General features: G+C 52.1%; 1 protein-coding gene across 2 annotated transcripts in view; it reads left to right on the top strand.

Moving 5' to 3' along the window:
- The first annotated feature begins 1389 nt into the window (after nucleotides 1-1389).
- TBX15 (T-box transcription factor 15) overlaps nucleotides 1390-15905 on the top strand; it is a 119366-nt gene continuing 104850 nt past the window's right edge. Inside the window, exon 1 of one of the 2 annotated variants that reach the window (XM_063624693.1) lies at nucleotides 1390-1492. Coding sequence is in view for 1 of the 2 variants with exons in the window: in XM_063624692.1 (XP_063480762.1) it covers nucleotides 15395-15599 (205 nt within the window). In the remaining variant the exon portion in view is untranslated. Of the gene's footprint in view, nucleotides 1493-14855; nucleotides 15600-15905 lie in introns of those variants that run through there. The other variant, XM_063624692.1, reaches the window with a different exon arrangement.

The following is a 15905-nucleotide window of genomic DNA, read 5'->3' as shown; positions in this document are numbered from 1 at the left end:
CACATCAGAGGCTACGGCTCAGAAGGGCTTTGCTAGTTGCTAGCACTTTAATATTTATAAAGAACGAGAGTGGTGACAACCCAAAGGCATCTTAGTCCAGGGACCTCCACAGCCTGCAGCCTGCTGCCCTCTTGAAGTTCTCCAGGGGCTACTTTCTGAGTCGCCTTTAAAAAAACGAAACCAAACCCCAACTCAACAGTGTTGAATCAGCTGCTCATTCTACCTGGTCCGCCCCATGTGATCTACAGCCACAATTGCTAACGGTCACCCAGGGACAAATTAAGGAATTGAAAATGCTGAGCTTGAGAAGTCGAATTCCTTACACTATTTGGGGTCGTTAATCACCCAGCAGAAACAGCAAGCAGGGAAAGTAGCCGGAGGGACAGAAAGACAGTGTAGGTCTGTGCGCTGATGTTAGCGGGGCTCAGGTGGTCGGATTCAAATATAGATGTGCACACGTGTCAGATGTACTCTAAGTGGGCACCCAAGCACATAGTGGAGCATTCCCAGGAATCTTTAGGCTGCCCCAATCACCCCCGTTGGACAAAAGAGGAACGTGGTCTCTGCAATTGAGACTTGTGCAAGGTTAGGTCGTGAGTCAATGTTCCAGTGAGTCCACCGGTCCACGCCCACATGCAGGGTGGACCTCCTGAGAGGAGGTAGCCGGTTTCTCACCCAAGGCGGTGAGAAAAATAAGAGATTACCTGATGCTCTCGGGAATCTACCCACAAGCGATCGGGGTGAGGTTAAGGGTGCTGTGTGTGTGTGTGTGTGTGTGTGTGTGTGTGTGTGTGTGTGAGACAGAGAGAGAGAGAGAGAGAGACTGACTTCTGTGCAGACCAGGAAGGGTGAAGCTTCACCACGAGCCACCTTCTGGAGTGGGGAATCCTGACAAATTCAATCTCTCCTTGCAAGGCCAGGAAACCTGGCGCTGGGGTTGGGTACCCTGGTAAGGGTGTTCCAAGGCAGACGCGCTTTCTACAAGCGCCAGCCAATGCTTGATTCTGCTCCCTTGCCCATTTGGAACCCATGAGTTTAGGTCTGGATCCCCCTGCTCCTGGGGCGTCGACACCGCTTGCTCGGCTTCGCGACCACGGCGCAGGGCGTCACTAAGGGGCCGAGCTCTTCTCTCCTCCTGACAGTTGGGGGGGTGGAGGGGTGGGGGGGTGGTTCCGGTCACATTTTCTGGCAGGCAGGCTCCAGGGCACAGGGCCTCACTAGAACCTGCCCTAACCCGCCCTTCGCAGCTCTATAGTTTTAGGGAAAATTTGTTCAGTGAAACTTCTCAGACAATAGAAAGTTCTGAGGTTTCCTAGACGTTGCGTTCGGGAGGCGGGGCCGGGACCCGCTGACGGCAGTTTCCCAGCCCTATTCCCCCTCCCCTGCCCCCTCAGCCTGCGGGCAGCAGAAGGAGGCGGCCAGCCTACTCCTGCCCCTCGGCTGAAAGAACCGCGGCTGCCGCGCCTGTCACCTCTGCACCTGCCTGGCTGAGGTGAGATGCCTGGCGCGCACGGTGAGGGCGGTGCGCGCAGGCCCGCACAGAACTGTTGGGGCTGCCCCGGGGTCGATGACTTCAAATGACAGGTGGGAGAAGGGCCTGCGAGGCTAACAGAATCACCCTCGCGGGAGTGGAAAGAACAAAAATTTTTAGGTGACCTAGGTAATAGTCCTAGCTTTGAGGCTCAAGAACTTGGGACCATTTAACGTCAAGTTGTAGGGACATTGGTTTCCTTATCTGGAAACGAGAATAACACTGTTGCCCCACACTCCCAAGGTGGGGATAGCTCCCAGATTGGAGGTGCAGTCTGGTGAGCGGCTGGAGAGAAGTAGAACCCAGGGCGGGAAAGAGCAGGCGCGCTCTCAGCTGTTTTAACCCATCCTTTTTTAATTGAAAAATCTGAAATTTGAAACAGAAATGGCCACATAAGGACAATTCAGATGAAGTGCAGGCGGGCTGACATCGCGCACTTGGGTCTTCCCTGGAAAGACAGCCGCGCTCTGGGAGAAGCCTAGTCCTCCGGCTTGTCCCCGGGCCCGCCCCAAAGGCCACTGGGAGCTCGGTGAGGACGTGGCGGTCCCCTTGCTCATCTTACTCCGGAGGCAGGTTCCGCAGAAAGAGCTCTCAATCTCGACAGCTGGGTTCCAAGATAATCTCCTGGCGAAAGCTAAGAGGCGGCCATCCCCTCCCGGGGACTCAGTCCCTAGATTCAGCTTCTTCCGCCGCAAAAAACTCCCAAGCCCTGCGAACTTGTAACTTGCCTCTCCAGGCTTCCGGCGTGGGCGTCCCAGCTACACTTTTTTTTTTTTTTTTTTTATTATACTTTAGGGTTTTAGGGTACATGTGCACAATGTGCAGGTTTGTTACATATGTATCCATGTGCCATGTTGATTTCCTGCACCCATTAACTCGTCATTTAGCATTAGGTGTGTCTCCTAATGCTGTCCCTCCCCCCTCCCCCCACCCCACAACAGTCCCCGGAGCGTGATGTTCCCCTTCCTGTGTCCATGAGTTCTCATTGTTCAATTCCCACCTATGAGTGAGAACATGCGGTGTTTGGTTTTTTGTCCTTGCGATAGTTTACTGAGAATGATGTTTTCCAGTTTCATCCATGTCCCTACAAAGGACACGAACTCATCATTTTTTATGGCTGCATAGTATTCCATGGTGTATATGTGCCACATTTTCTTAATCCAGTCTATCGTTGTTGGACATTTGGGTTGGTTCCAACTCTTTGCTATTGTGAATAGTGCCGCACTTTTGAGCACTTTGCTTGGCCGGCATCTACCCGCTCTTCGATTAAGGAAAGCGCAACGGGGACAGAGGGAACTCCTGCCTCCTGTACCAGGCCTACGTAGTCGCCCAGGTGGCCGGGTCACAAATAAACAATTCCACCATCAAGAACCCCGCTAACCTCTGTACTCCGCTAACCTCTGAAGACCTAATACTGATCCAGGTCTCCCAAATAATCTGAATCTCCCGAGTCCTTCCTGTGGAACAGCTAGCCTGAGCGCAGGGAAAATTGACAACGAGCCTTCAGCTAGCCTTCTAGCTTTGAGCTTGAGTAGGGGCATGGCTACTTGTTGGCTTCTTCTCGGTTTATTGGTGTATTTGGTGACTCTACAGATCCAGATCAGCCCCTACCCCACTCTCTTCCTCACCAAGCCTCCCCTCCGCACCCTCCCTCCACCGCGAGCTGGGCAAGTTGGTGTCTGTAGAAGAGCCTCAGGGTTCTGAGTCCCGTGGGGACGCGCAGATATGGTCAAAGCAAGGTTTCTCCACAAGCTCTGAACTCTGAAGCTACACGCTTCCCCGCTGCGCACCCTGCAAGATTGGTGGGGAAGAGAAGTTAAAATACAATGGCAAAATGCACTGTTGAGAACCCTTTGAAGTTGGGCAACCACGACTGCGCCACTCTCCCCCCTCTTTCCTCCCCATCTCCCCACTCCTCCAGATGCACCAGAAATCGGCATTTTGATCTTGCAAAGCAGCAATTTATATTTATTTATTTTTTTTTTTCCTGTAAAACGATGATTGGGCCGGAGAGAAAATAATGTAATTTCAAGGGCGCAGGGCTGAGCAGCGGCTGTCTAGGCCATGGCGGAGCTGGGTGAGGGCACCATGCACGTCTGTTCGCCCGGGTTTGCAGCGCATTCCTCTTCGCCAGGGTTCTCGTTCTCTCTCTCTCTCCCTCTCTCTCTCTCTCTCTCCCCCCCCCTCCACCGGAGAACCGGTCAACCCAGGCAGTAAGCTAGGCTTTATTTGTCTTTGACTGACGAAGAGATGCCGGGCGCGATGGTGGGGGCTTGGGGAGTGAAGGAAGAAAAGTCAAGGCTGAGGCTCCAGTCCGGGGAAGTGAATTAAAGAGAGGGGAGGAGGAGTTCAGAGAGAAAACCACCTCCTGCCTTGGAGAGGAAAACTCAAAGCCGTTCACCCTCTTCTCTAATAGTGGAGGGGTGGGGGCAGCTGCGGACTCAGTGGGTGGAGGGCCAATATTAGCCAGTTCTCACGTATCTTTCCCCACATCCAGAGCACGGAGATTTACTGGAATAACTCCGATGTGCAACCTTTTTCGGCACTTTGCCTAATAACCTCAAATTGGATTAACATTTGGGAAAATATTAACCACTTAAAGTGACAAACACCATGGCTTCCCACTAATTTCTCCCACCCTCATGCCAAACCCAAGGTCCCTCCATCCTCTGCCCGAGTCAACCTGGCCAAACTCCCACTGCTCTGGGTCTTGCTTCTGGGTCTTCCACTCCCTAGGGCCCTCAGTCTCTTAGCCCTTTCTCCCAATAACCACATTTTCTTTCTGCACTGAGATCTCTTGTTTTTGCTCTCTGGCTGCCCAGAGCATGCTGTATCCAACACATCAGTGTTTGAGAAAGGAGTTCAGGAGATGCACCCCTAACTGTCCTTCAATCTGCACAGCTGATTCCTCCAGGCCTTTGACCTTCCCACCCCACCCCCTGCTGCTTTGTGCTAGGAACCCTTTGCTGAGGCCTTCAAGCCCAGGCAGTGGGCCACCCTGGCTCTACTATACATGACGTGATTGGCTTGCTCAGAAGACACGTTCTAGGACCCCTAGTGCTCTGCCAGTACCTCAAATTCTGATAGTCTCAAGCTGCTTGGGGAAAACAGGCCAGGGTGTGGGGCATTGATACATGCCCCAGACAGAGGTGCAGTCAAGGTCTCAGTAACTGAGAAGCAGTGCTGACCACTTCCCTTCTATTTTTCTTTCCCTTTGTTTCCTTTTTCCATTCCTCTCTTCTTTTTTTCTTAAATTCTGTCTTCTCCTTCCATTCCCTCTCATGTTTCCCTAGCTTTCATTAGCCTCTCTCGATTCTAAATGGCTGCAATCCACATTCCTCAGGACCACAGAGACTGCTAGTACAGTTGTCCACCGGCATCTCCAGCCCTAGATAGAGCCCACAGGGGGTGCTGTGGGAAACTGGGAGCAAAACAGGAGCAGCTAGTGTTAGAACCCTCAGGGGCCTCCCAGGGCCCAAGGCCCAGGTGAGGGACTCAGTGGCTCCTCCTCGCACATATCTTTCCTTTGAGCATCTAATGCTTCCACTGGCTCACCTCCCTCCCCACAGTCTTCCTCAGGAAATAGGTGCTAGCTGGGCTTCCGGCCATAAGTTTAAAAAATCAGGAAAAATAGATGGAAAGAAGGCAAATGGTGGTCTCTTGATGATACAAGAGTCAGTTGGCTGGGTGAAAAAAATCCATCTGTAGCACTGAAGGAAGCTCCCCCAGTGGGGCGGACATGGTTGAGAGTTACTAGGGAGGACAGGAGGGAGATCCAGAGCAGCACAGAGCAGATGCCTGGGCAACACCTGCACCAAGGAAACCTGGGCAACACCACCTCACCTCAACAAGAGTTTTAATGCAGCATTTGCACAGAGCAAGACGGCCAGTGAGACTGGATTTGCCATCAAGGGGAGAGAAAAAGTAGCCCAAGAAAAGAGGCTGCCAACATTCCACTGAGAAGTCCAAAATGGGGAAAAGGCAAAAATAAAGAGGGGAGGTCTTCTTGCATTTCACCCTCTTCCCTTTCCTTTCTGGATCCCACAGGAAGCGGTGGTTTGGGGCCTGGTCCAGGGTGTCCCAGGGACTGGCTTTTTCCCCTCCATCCCTAAAAGCTTCCTTTACTCTGGCAGCCCAGGCCCTCCTGGCCAGCCTTTGCTGGGGGCAGGTGGGAGGGGGTGGGGGTTGGGTGGGGTGGGAAAGAGCTAGGCCTGTGGCCTCTGCTAGGGGAGGAGGCTGCAGCCACCTGGGCTCCAAAACAAGACCAAACTCACTCCCAGAACTGGGACTCCTCTAAGCCCAGAAGTCGAGAGGGACTTTGCAGCATCGCTGCCAAGGTTCATCCTTTGAGGGGTGGGGACTTTGAGGGGCGAGGCTGTCTCTCCCTCTCAGCCGCTTTTCCTAAGGCTAGTCTGCAGCTTGACAGGAGCCCTTCAAATTAAGCCAACAGCTTTTTCTCCCAAGCCGAGGTTTTTCCTCTGAACTCTGGAGTTCTGCTCCCTTCCATTTGGCTCCAAGGACCTGTGAGGTTTCTCTGTCTGTCCTCTTTCTCACGAGGAATCTGATTTCCAAGTCCTCAGCTACTCTCATAAATAACTGACACCAATAAGTGCTCGGAACCTTAAGACCATTTCTTATTTGCATTTCAAGTGGATCTGAGCTGTAGGGATGACCATTAAAATAAACAGAGGACCCCCGAGTTGAGCCCTGTGAGTGTATGTATGAGTGTGTGTTTGGGGATGGGTGAGAGGGGAACTCAGTTTGAAAATATTTGAGGGCCCACCATAGGCAGCTTTATCTCACTAGTGGCCATAATAGAGTGATGGAGATAGCTCCCATGCTGGGTTAACACACCCTGTCCTCAAGAAGCTCCCAATTGGCAGGCAGAGATGGTCTGCTTGGCACTGGCTACAGACCACCACTGCGAGGACAAATTCTACTTAAGACATAATTGCTGTTAGCAGCCTACAAGTGGGTGGGGTTGAAGGTCCAGAAGCCTTCAGAGAACAGGTGGCTCTGGGGTTAAGCCAATAAAGGTTCAAAGCCATGTAAAGCGGATGCTTTTGAGGTGAAGCCACCCAAGCTGACTGGGCACCCAGAGAGAAGGCTGACCAAGGGCTGGTCTGAGGCGGGCAATGGGGATCCTGGTGAGCAGAATAAGAGCTTAGCAGCATGATCCCAGTTGACTGCCCATAGCCCTAGGGGACTGCCTCCAGGTTGCCTTCCTGGAAGCAACCACCATGGCTCCTGCAGTGATACATGTTCTATTAGGCACCTGGCTGAGCCGTACCTTGAGTAATGTCAGAGTGGGAGACCCTGCCCCATTATCCTTTTGCTGGCAAGGATGCTTTGAAGGCCTCTCATGTGTATTTTAGATCTGGGCAGGCAAGAGTTTTTGGCCTGTGTAAGACAGTTCCACCAGTGCCCCATCTTTCCCTACTAAGTTACTTGAGTCAGTTGCAACCAGAGAGAACTTAGGTGTGCACAGAGAAGGACTGAGGGTATAGGAGCAAAGAATTCTAGCTCTAGAATTCTTTTTAGAATTTTACCTGCACTGAAAGCTGTGAGACCTTTGCCAAGCTGCCTAACTCCTTTGTACCTCAGTTTTCTCATGTGTAAAATGGGGCTGGTAATACTAGTTCTTGGCTTGTAGAGCTTGAAGCAGGCTACATAAGTCCATGCATGGAGTAACAAGCTCAGTAAATATTAGCTCTTCTTAATTTGTGCAGACCAGAAAGAGAGGAGCTACAGAATGAAACTTGGTGGCAAGAAAGGAAGGCCATGGAAATAAACACTTATCTTGTTCTCTTTGTCTTTCCTGGAAGGAGAGGCCTCTGGATAGCAAACACCTTCTGCTGTTTTCTGAGCTGGCTCAGAAGTTCTCATATCCTATGGTAAAGGCAACCAAGGATAGTAATATTGGATGTTGGTGAAGCTTCCATCCACCATAGTGCCACTGACCCTTGCCCCTCAGAGTCATCATGCCTCACAGGCCCCTAATGCCACAGACACCATTGATAATTAGGAGAAAATGGATTCATGAATGGTTCCATTTTGGAAATTCCTTCATTCGCCTAGATTTGTAGGCTGTCTTACAAAGTCCTTGTGAAAGTATGTGAATTCAGTATTTTTCTTGGTTTCAGATTGGCAATGGGCCAGAGTGCAATGCCTCTTGTGGCTGTTGGAGTGGGACCAGCAGTGGGGCTGTTCTTCCCCCCAGCTCTTCCCCAGCAGCAGCTCAAGGGACTCTGGCAATGTTTGCCTCTCAGCAGACACCACGTATGTGTCTCTGGTCTGAAAATAAAGTCAGGTTATAAAACAAAATTTAAAAATTACATATATCAATCGGTATCTACTGATTTACTTCAACCATTTGGAGGGCTCATTTGTGTGGGGACAACTGTGCACCTGCTCCTTACCCTGACTAATTTCAGTGTCACAGGATGCTGTGCATACCACCCGAGAGTTCTGGATTTCTTCCTATCCCCTTAGATTTGGTTTCAGATAGAAGAGGTAGCCTGTGAGTTATGGGCCAAAGTCACATAAAAGCCTCCCATGGACTAGCTCACGCCCCGCCAGCTCCCCCAACCTCACCTGAGGCTGTGGGCAGAGACAAGAACAATTCCAGCTGCCCCAGCTACCCTGACCTCGGCAGCCTGGAGGATGTAATGCCCCAGCCCCATCTGGGAGCTGCCCAGTTGTTCCAGTGTGGAGAGTTATTTTCCACTCTCCTTGAATAATGGAGAATAGCTATTGAACAATGGAGAATAGCCGCCCTACTCTCTTTAAATAACTATTTCGACTGGGGGAGAGGGGAGATTGAGTGTAAGGAGGCTGTAAAAATCCACATATGGGACTTTTTGGGTGATGGCTCAGGGCTGGGTAAGCTCTTGAATTTCCATCTTGGACATTTTGCTTGTAGGTGGCCATTTATTAGCAACAAATGAAATTCAACCACTTCTGGAAAAAATAGTCATCATCAAATTTAATCCCTAATGCCTCAATTCAGCTGCCTTTAGCTGCTGGTCCTTGTGCGCCAACAGATTTCAGTGCTAGAGGCCCCTCTCCCCTGCCTCCTTTCTGCCAACCTCAGCCTCCCCACCACCAGTCCGCAGAAATCTCAGGTACCCCCTTTATGTCCCAGGGTTGCTACAGAGTTAGACTGCAGGGCCCAGTGCTTCTTCCCGCGTAAGCTTTAGATAATTCTTCCTCTCAGTGGAAAAACTAAAGAGAGAAGTCTACTTAGCCAAGCACCTGCAAACCCAGCATGAAGTGGGAGATGGAGTCACATTTAGGGGGTGAACCTGGTAAAACTGGGGTTTCTGAGACCAGAAAGAACAGGAAAGAATTCTCTGTGTAGGACTCATCTGGCTCCCAAGATTTAGCTTTTTGGCCTGAGGCCTGCCCACTAAAGGGCCAAGGGGCTGCACATGAAAGCAAGACAAAGCCCTGCTGCTCCCACTTGGCCCCACCATTTCTCATTGTCCTGTCTGTCAGTCCCTGCTGAGGATCTTGGGGCTTTGGAAAAAGTCCTAATCTCCCCCAAGAATTGGGTGGCTCTCCGGAGGAGCGGAGGAGCCAGGGCTGGAAGCTGGGTACTCCTCATGTTTCATTTCTTTTGTTGCTTCGGAGACCTTGACCATTCAGGCAATCCCTTGCAGATAAAGGAGAGGAGGCTACAGGACAGCCGCATGTATTAAGCTTCAAGAAGCCAGGGAGATCCCGGGAGAGTTATGGATTGGGGACAAGAGATGCAGCAGGAGGGATGCGTGTTGATTTCTGCAGACCTTGGGGGCAATTGAGTGGGGCCAGGATGTTTCCTCACATGCCTGTGTGTGACGCTGTGTACCCACGTATGTGTTGTTTCCACATTCATGTTTGATTCTAGAAAGGTACATGGATACAACGCGTGTGAGTGTAGGAAGTGTATGCATGCTTATGTGTGCTGCCGGATAAACATATGGCTTTGCGTAGTCACACATGATACGTGCATGACGCTTGTACTTAGCTTCCTATAAAAAGTATATGGTAGTTGCTGATGTACCCGTATTTTTTCGGGGTGCATGTTGGGGCCTCAAAACTCGCCTATTTTGGATTGGGTTTTATGGTGCTGCCAAGCAATCTCGAGCTCCTGAGAGTGCAGAATGTTACCTGCCAGCATTGCGGAAGCAAGGCCAAGGAGAGGGGCTGGAGGGCTTCCCAGGAAGCCTCTTCACCTCGCACCCAAGGCCTGTCTTTCCGCCTTGGTAACCTGAGGCAGGCTCCTCCCTCATGCTCAGTGGGCTCAGCTCAGGTTCAAAGTTAGGCATCCTGCATCCTGCGAAGGCTGGCAGGGCCGGAGCTGGAGCCTGGCACGGCGGGCGCACACTGCAGTCGAAGGTCGGGCTGCGGCGTTGCGCGAAACGCCGTGGGGAAAGAGAAGTTGGGCCTGGGGGAACAGGATTTCCTCACCTTTTGGGCGCGGCCGCTCGGGCCTGGCCACACAAGGATCCTTTTGTGGAGGGGCCCTGCTCCTGCGCAGACCGAAGTCAGCGAACAATAGCGCAATTTTGCGGCCCGCCGGGCCGGCTCTGCCGGCCACACCGCGGCGGCCGAAGGCGAGGAAACCGGGTGGCGCTTTTTTATAGTCACAAATATAAAATCGGGGCTTTCCCCCCCTTTTCGCTCTCCTCTTGCCCCAATGCCGATAGAAAGCAGATAAATTTATGAAGGGCAAGCTAAGAGAATAATTACAGGGTGAAGGCCGTTAAATTTTATTTCCAGTCCCAAAGGCAAAACCTGCGATTTTATTGCAAACATCTGGAAGGACCAAGGGATGGGCACGCTGCTGGTTTAAAATAAAAATAAAAGATTTTATTTCGTGAAAACAAAAAAACATCATTAAAGACCTTTCACCCCCACGGACTTTTATTTTTAAAAAGTGTGAGGGGGTGGTTGAATAGTTAACGACTCATGCGGGTCCCGCAGCTCTCTGCGACTTGAAGGAGCGACTGGAGGTGCAGTCAGCAAGAGTGGGCCCACGCCGCCTCCGCGGAACTGGCATTGGGCGGGCGTTTCCAGAAATCCACTCCCTCTCCCCATCTCACCACGCCCGAGGGTTCCAGATCAGTTATGCTGTCCCATTTCATGCTCTTGTTTTTTGTTTTGTTTTGTTTTGCTTTGCTTTGCTTTGTTTTGCTTTGGGGGCACCTATTTGGGAAAATATGTGAAAAGTGGAATCGTTGACCTCACATTCCCAGAAGATTCGATCACAGCAATAATAAAATCTCAGGTCTGTCCAGCCCCAGGGTCGATGACCTTGCCTGCTTTGCTTAGCTGTAAAGTTTTAAGAACCCCTTCACTCTGAGGATAAGGAAACTGAGGCATAGGCCATTAATCGACTTGCCGAAGGTCACACAGTTTGGAGGTGAACCGGACCTGGTCACTAGGCTCCAGCTCGCCTTGCAGTCTAGATGGTTCCTTCCCACCCCATAGACGCCTCATAATGTTTTATACCTACCCTGATGGGCGAATTCATTGTAATTCTCTCACCCCCACAGGGTGTCCTACCCACGTGTTTAAGGGCAGCCTAATATGTCCCGCTGGCCAACTATTTTTAACTTTGTTTTCAATTACTCACTCAAAACTCTGAAATCAAAGCCGGCTGGTGGTTCACCTTGGTATTGAGGCATTAGCAGTGGTGTTATTTAAGGTGATATTCAGTGTGGGGTAATGGGAAGAAAAGACAGGTATGTGGAGGATGTGGGCGCTCCGTTTCTGGGAATGCCTATTTGTGTTTATGACTCTGATCTGTTGCCGCATGACTCTGCTCCTTCTTTGAAAAATCAAAATAGCTGGACCTGGTCAGCTGTAGGTGAACAGTTACTGTACTGCCTTTCTTTTTCTAACTTTTCCCCTTCCAAGACTAGGCCTGGACTTCCACTTCCCTGTAAGCCCCTGCGGGTAGCATGTGAAACCCCAGGGCTCCTCAGACTTCCCAGGTACCCAGTAACCTTCGCTTCCTTTTGGGGGACCTGCAGGGGTTAAGTGGGAGGCAGACATCTTGCTTGGTCTTTGTCAATCAGTTTCAGGCTGAAAACAGCTCTGAAATAGAGTCATTTCAGGGTGGATCGCCTGTAGGATCCACTCAGGGCGAAAAGTTGAAGTCTGCAGCAGGGAAACCTAGGTAGTGCCTAGGGAATTAGCCTCATAAACTGGGGACCCCACCCTTACCGATAAAGGTTAAAAGAGAGATAAACTGGGGTAATGAGGAGAGATTTTTAAAGCCCGTTGATGTAATCAGTAGGAGGAAAATTTGTATCACACTTCCAGATTCTTACATGTAATCTCCCAAACCCTCCCTCAATTGCACACGAGTGTACACCTAAGCACACATATTAAGCCGTCCTGCTTACTCTTTCTCCAGACTTTCCTTCCCATCAGCAGAGTCACCCACCAAGGAGTGCATGCTTCTGGGAAAAACCTTACAGTAACTCCTATAGAGTCACGGGAGTTTTCACTGCTCCTCCCATTCACTTAGAGGAAACCCCTTATTTTCAAGACTGTTAAAAACCAGCCTGCTTTCATTTGGGTTCGATTGGTTTTAGTGGCCTAACCTACAATTCCAGGATATGTGTGTCTGTGGAATGGGGGTGGGAGCAGCCTATGTGCAAAGCTGAAGGAGGGGTATGGGAACTCTTCTGGCTGACTCCTGACTCTGCTGAGTGCAAGCTTCGGGGAGGATGCAGATGCATGCTGTTGAAGCCATTGCTCATTCCTCTATGTATGCCTCTCAGATGCTGTGTCTTTGGACATACAGGAACAATCGGGACTCTGGACTTGTAATTATGTTCCTCGATAACCGAAAAGTCTTCCTTTTTTTTTTTTTTTTTTTTTTCTATTTTTGAGACAGGTTCTCACTCTGTCACCCAGTCTGGAGTGTAGTGGTGCGATCTGGGCTCACTTCGGCCTGGACCTCCTGGGCTCAGGTGATCCTCCCCTGTCAGCCTCCTGAGTAGCTGGGACTACAGGCCCACACCACCACACCTGGCTAATTTTTGTATTTTTTATAGAGATAGGGTTTCTCCATGTTGCCCAGGCTAAGTTCTCCTTTTTGAGAAAATTCCGTGGTCTCAGGGAGGGTGAGACCTGTGGTGTACCCGCTTCTCAGTCCAAACCATGCCTGTGAGAAACTGTGAAAGGCAAAAGGCTACCAGGGAGAGATGGGAGATACCGGCTATGGGGAGGAGAAAAGAGCTGGGAAAGTCTAGAGGCCGGCCCCATTGCTACCCCACCAAGCTTGGTAGGGGCAGGCTCCAGCCGCAGGCGGAAAACGCCGGGCGACACCAGAGTTGGGAGCTGAGAGAGAGGCCCCAGCCACTGGGGAAGGAAATTGCGGGCTCCCGTCTGCCTTGTCTCCAGCTTCTCTGCTGAAGCCCGGTAGCAGTGAATGCGCGCTGACTTTCAGCGACGACTCCTGGAAGCAACGCCAAATGGTGACTGAAGTGGGAGATCCTGCGCCTCTCCATCCCGGCTCCCCAAGTCCTCTGGGCAGAGCTGTAGGAGACGGGGACCAGTACCCTGCTTCCAGCTCCCCAGAGTTCATTTTCGTGCTCCCTGGGGACTTCCAAGCCTGAGACACAGGCTCCGGGGAGGTCAGGCTTGGCTGAATCACACTCATCCGGTGGCTTTTCCATTGTTCTTTTTGCATTCGCATGGGATGCTAGCTTCCTGACATCCTGGTTGGATCCTAATTTGGGGTGGGGGTGAAGGAAGGGGGCAAAAGTAGACTCTTGTCCAAAGAGGCCCAAGGTGCATTCACAACACTGTGGTTGCCTTTAGCACCAGAGCACTTCCAACTCTAATAATAAAGACTAGATTTCCCTGGGCCCCTCCGCAGTCTGGCAGAGAATTCGGCGTTTCAGAGGCCTGACAAGTCATCTTTTCTTGCCGCAAGGTGGGAGAGCTGATTCTCCCGGGCCTCGCGAAAACAAAAACAACAACAACAAATCTTAACAGGCTGTGGGCCCCCTAACCTAAACTTTCAGGTTTGGAGACTTCTAAGGGCCTGGCTGTAGTCACGACTGGCCTGCTTGGCCTCTCAGTCTGTCCCCCGCCCCCGGGACCCAGCTCTTTCCGGCTTCTTTGCAAAAGGATAGAACCGTCTCGACCAGGGCACTAGGACTGGAAGATCGGCTGTGTCTAGGCCGCTGTCCGCGAAATCCGAGACGTTTTTCCAGCTTGGCTAGGACCGACTTCGCCGCCGGTTTGAGCTTTCTCTGCACTCGGGGGTCTCCTGCCGTCCTCGACCAGTGGCGTAACTTGGGAAGGGGTGTGGGAATTAAGAATGGCCAGGAGCGTTGGATTTTTTAATTCCTTAGAAATCCATGTTGAATGCAGTCCTTACAGATTGCAAAAGGCGGGGGGCGGCCAGGGGGCAGATCAGCTGGCCGGGAAAGCCAGGGTCTTGAGGTAACGGGATTTGCAGGGAATTTTGAAAAAGCTCCTTCTCTTCTGTTAAAGTTCCTAGCTGCTCTCGCCTGTCACCTCTCCATAGGTTCTCTGCAACAAGAGCCCGGAACAGGCGAAGCGCAGCCCAGCGTTCGGGCCGTAGGGAAAGAGAGTATTTATTTGCAGCGTGAGGGGGCCCAGCTGGAATACTCCTGAGGAGCTCGCCCTAAACCCCGCTCTCCGTCGCCCACCCCTTGCTCTCAAGGCGCCGGTGTCTCCTCCTCCACCAGGTAGAGCTGGAAGGAGGAAGCGGTCTTTAAATTTTCAGTTACAAGACCCTGGTTAGTAACAGGGCTTTTTATTTGTTTGTTTGTTTGTTTCCTTTTGCCTTACCCAGATTTGCTTAGAAAACGTTCAATAGGAACATTAAAACCTGTGTGGCGAAATCCAGGAGGAACCAGAATATTCTAAAGCACCTGGGGCTGACGCGAAATTATCAGAATCGTTTTCTGGAGTTTTGGACAGGTTAACATTTTGTCAGAGCCCCAAAATTCCAGATCTGCAACTAAAGTGACTCTGGGCTTGCAGCGTCTAGGACACCAGCAGATCTGGAAGAAAATCATATGGATTTGGGATTTGCAGGAGTTTGTAAAGGCGCAGATCAGACCTCGACTTTCAACTGTCCTACCTCCCTCTTGGAGTAACCCATGGGGAAACCGGGAAGCCAGGGGTTAAAGTCGGCCCAGGAGCATCCAGGGGACGACTGGCGCGCAGCCTTGGCCCGGGCCTCAGTCTCTCCCTTCCTCTCATTGGTTCGCGCTCTCGGGGTTTCTCTTGTTCCCTCCTCGCTATTGGTTGGGGGCTGGCTTTTTTCCCCCTCAGTCTTTTTCTTCCTCCCCCTCCCTCTCCCTCACCCCTCGGACAGGAGCGCACCGCCTGCCCCCTGTTCCTCGGGAAGGGAGGAATTTAGCGGAAAAAAAAGTTTCCCAGAAGTTTGGATCACAGGGAGGACGGGAAGGCAGAGAGGAAGAGAGAGAGAGGGAGGAGAGAAAAAGAGAGGGAGGGGAGAAAGAGGAGACAGACAGAGAGAATAATAATAATAACAAAAACAAGATGAAGTTCAGTGGACACAGCCTGTGAGCGCCTGCCCCGGGGGTGGGAAGCAGGACTCCGGCGCTCATGCAGCGAGCGGGCGGCGCTCAGGGCGCTAGTTCCTAGCAGCTGGGCCAGCGTAGGGGCGCAGATCCGATCTGGCAGAGGAGGGCGGAGGAGGACGCAGTGGGAGGGTGCAGAGACCCGCGAGCCGCCGTCTCAGCCTCGTCCGCCGCGCCTCCGCCTCTCCCGGGCCGGGCCCGGTGGGCGCTCCGAGCTTGAGGGCACCAACTGCTCCCTCGGTAGCGGGGGCGAGCGGAGGCAGGGGTGTGGGCGGCTAAAATGAGTGAAAGGAGAAGATCTGCAGTCGCCCTGAGCTCGCGAGCACATGCCTTCTCCGTTGAAGCCTTGATCGGCTCAAATAAAAAACGGAAACTGCGAGACTGGGAGGAGAAGGGGCTGGACCTGTCCATGGAGGCGCTGAGCCCCGCGGGCCCACTCGGAGACACGGAGGACGCGGCGGCACACGGCCTGGAGCCTCACCCGGGTGAGTGCGTCGCAGCCGACCGCGGGAGGCGGGCGGAGAGGGGACGCCGAAGGGCCAGTCGCCAGTCGCTGGTGAGGAGCTAGGCCCTGCCGTTGACGCCCTGCCTTACCCCAACATAGGTTTCTTTTTCTCCGCGCAAATGCCCTGAGCCTCCCTAAATTCACCGGAACCAATTTTTGGGGCCGGACTGAGCCTTGCATTTTCGTCGCCAGCCTAAGCAAGGAGTCCTGTTTGTTTGCATTTCCTTTTCTTTTGGGAGGAGAGCGCAGCTTTCTGGGTGTCCGTGGGTGAAGGGCTGCCGGTCCC

Source organism: Symphalangus syndactylus, chromosome 12, assembly GCF_028878055.3.
Source record: "Symphalangus syndactylus isolate Jambi chromosome 12, NHGRI_mSymSyn1-v2.1_pri, whole genome shotgun sequence".
NCBI lineage: Eukaryota > Metazoa > Chordata > Mammalia > Primates > Hylobatidae > Symphalangus > Symphalangus syndactylus.
This window is presented reverse-complemented; position numbering and strand designations above follow the sequence as displayed.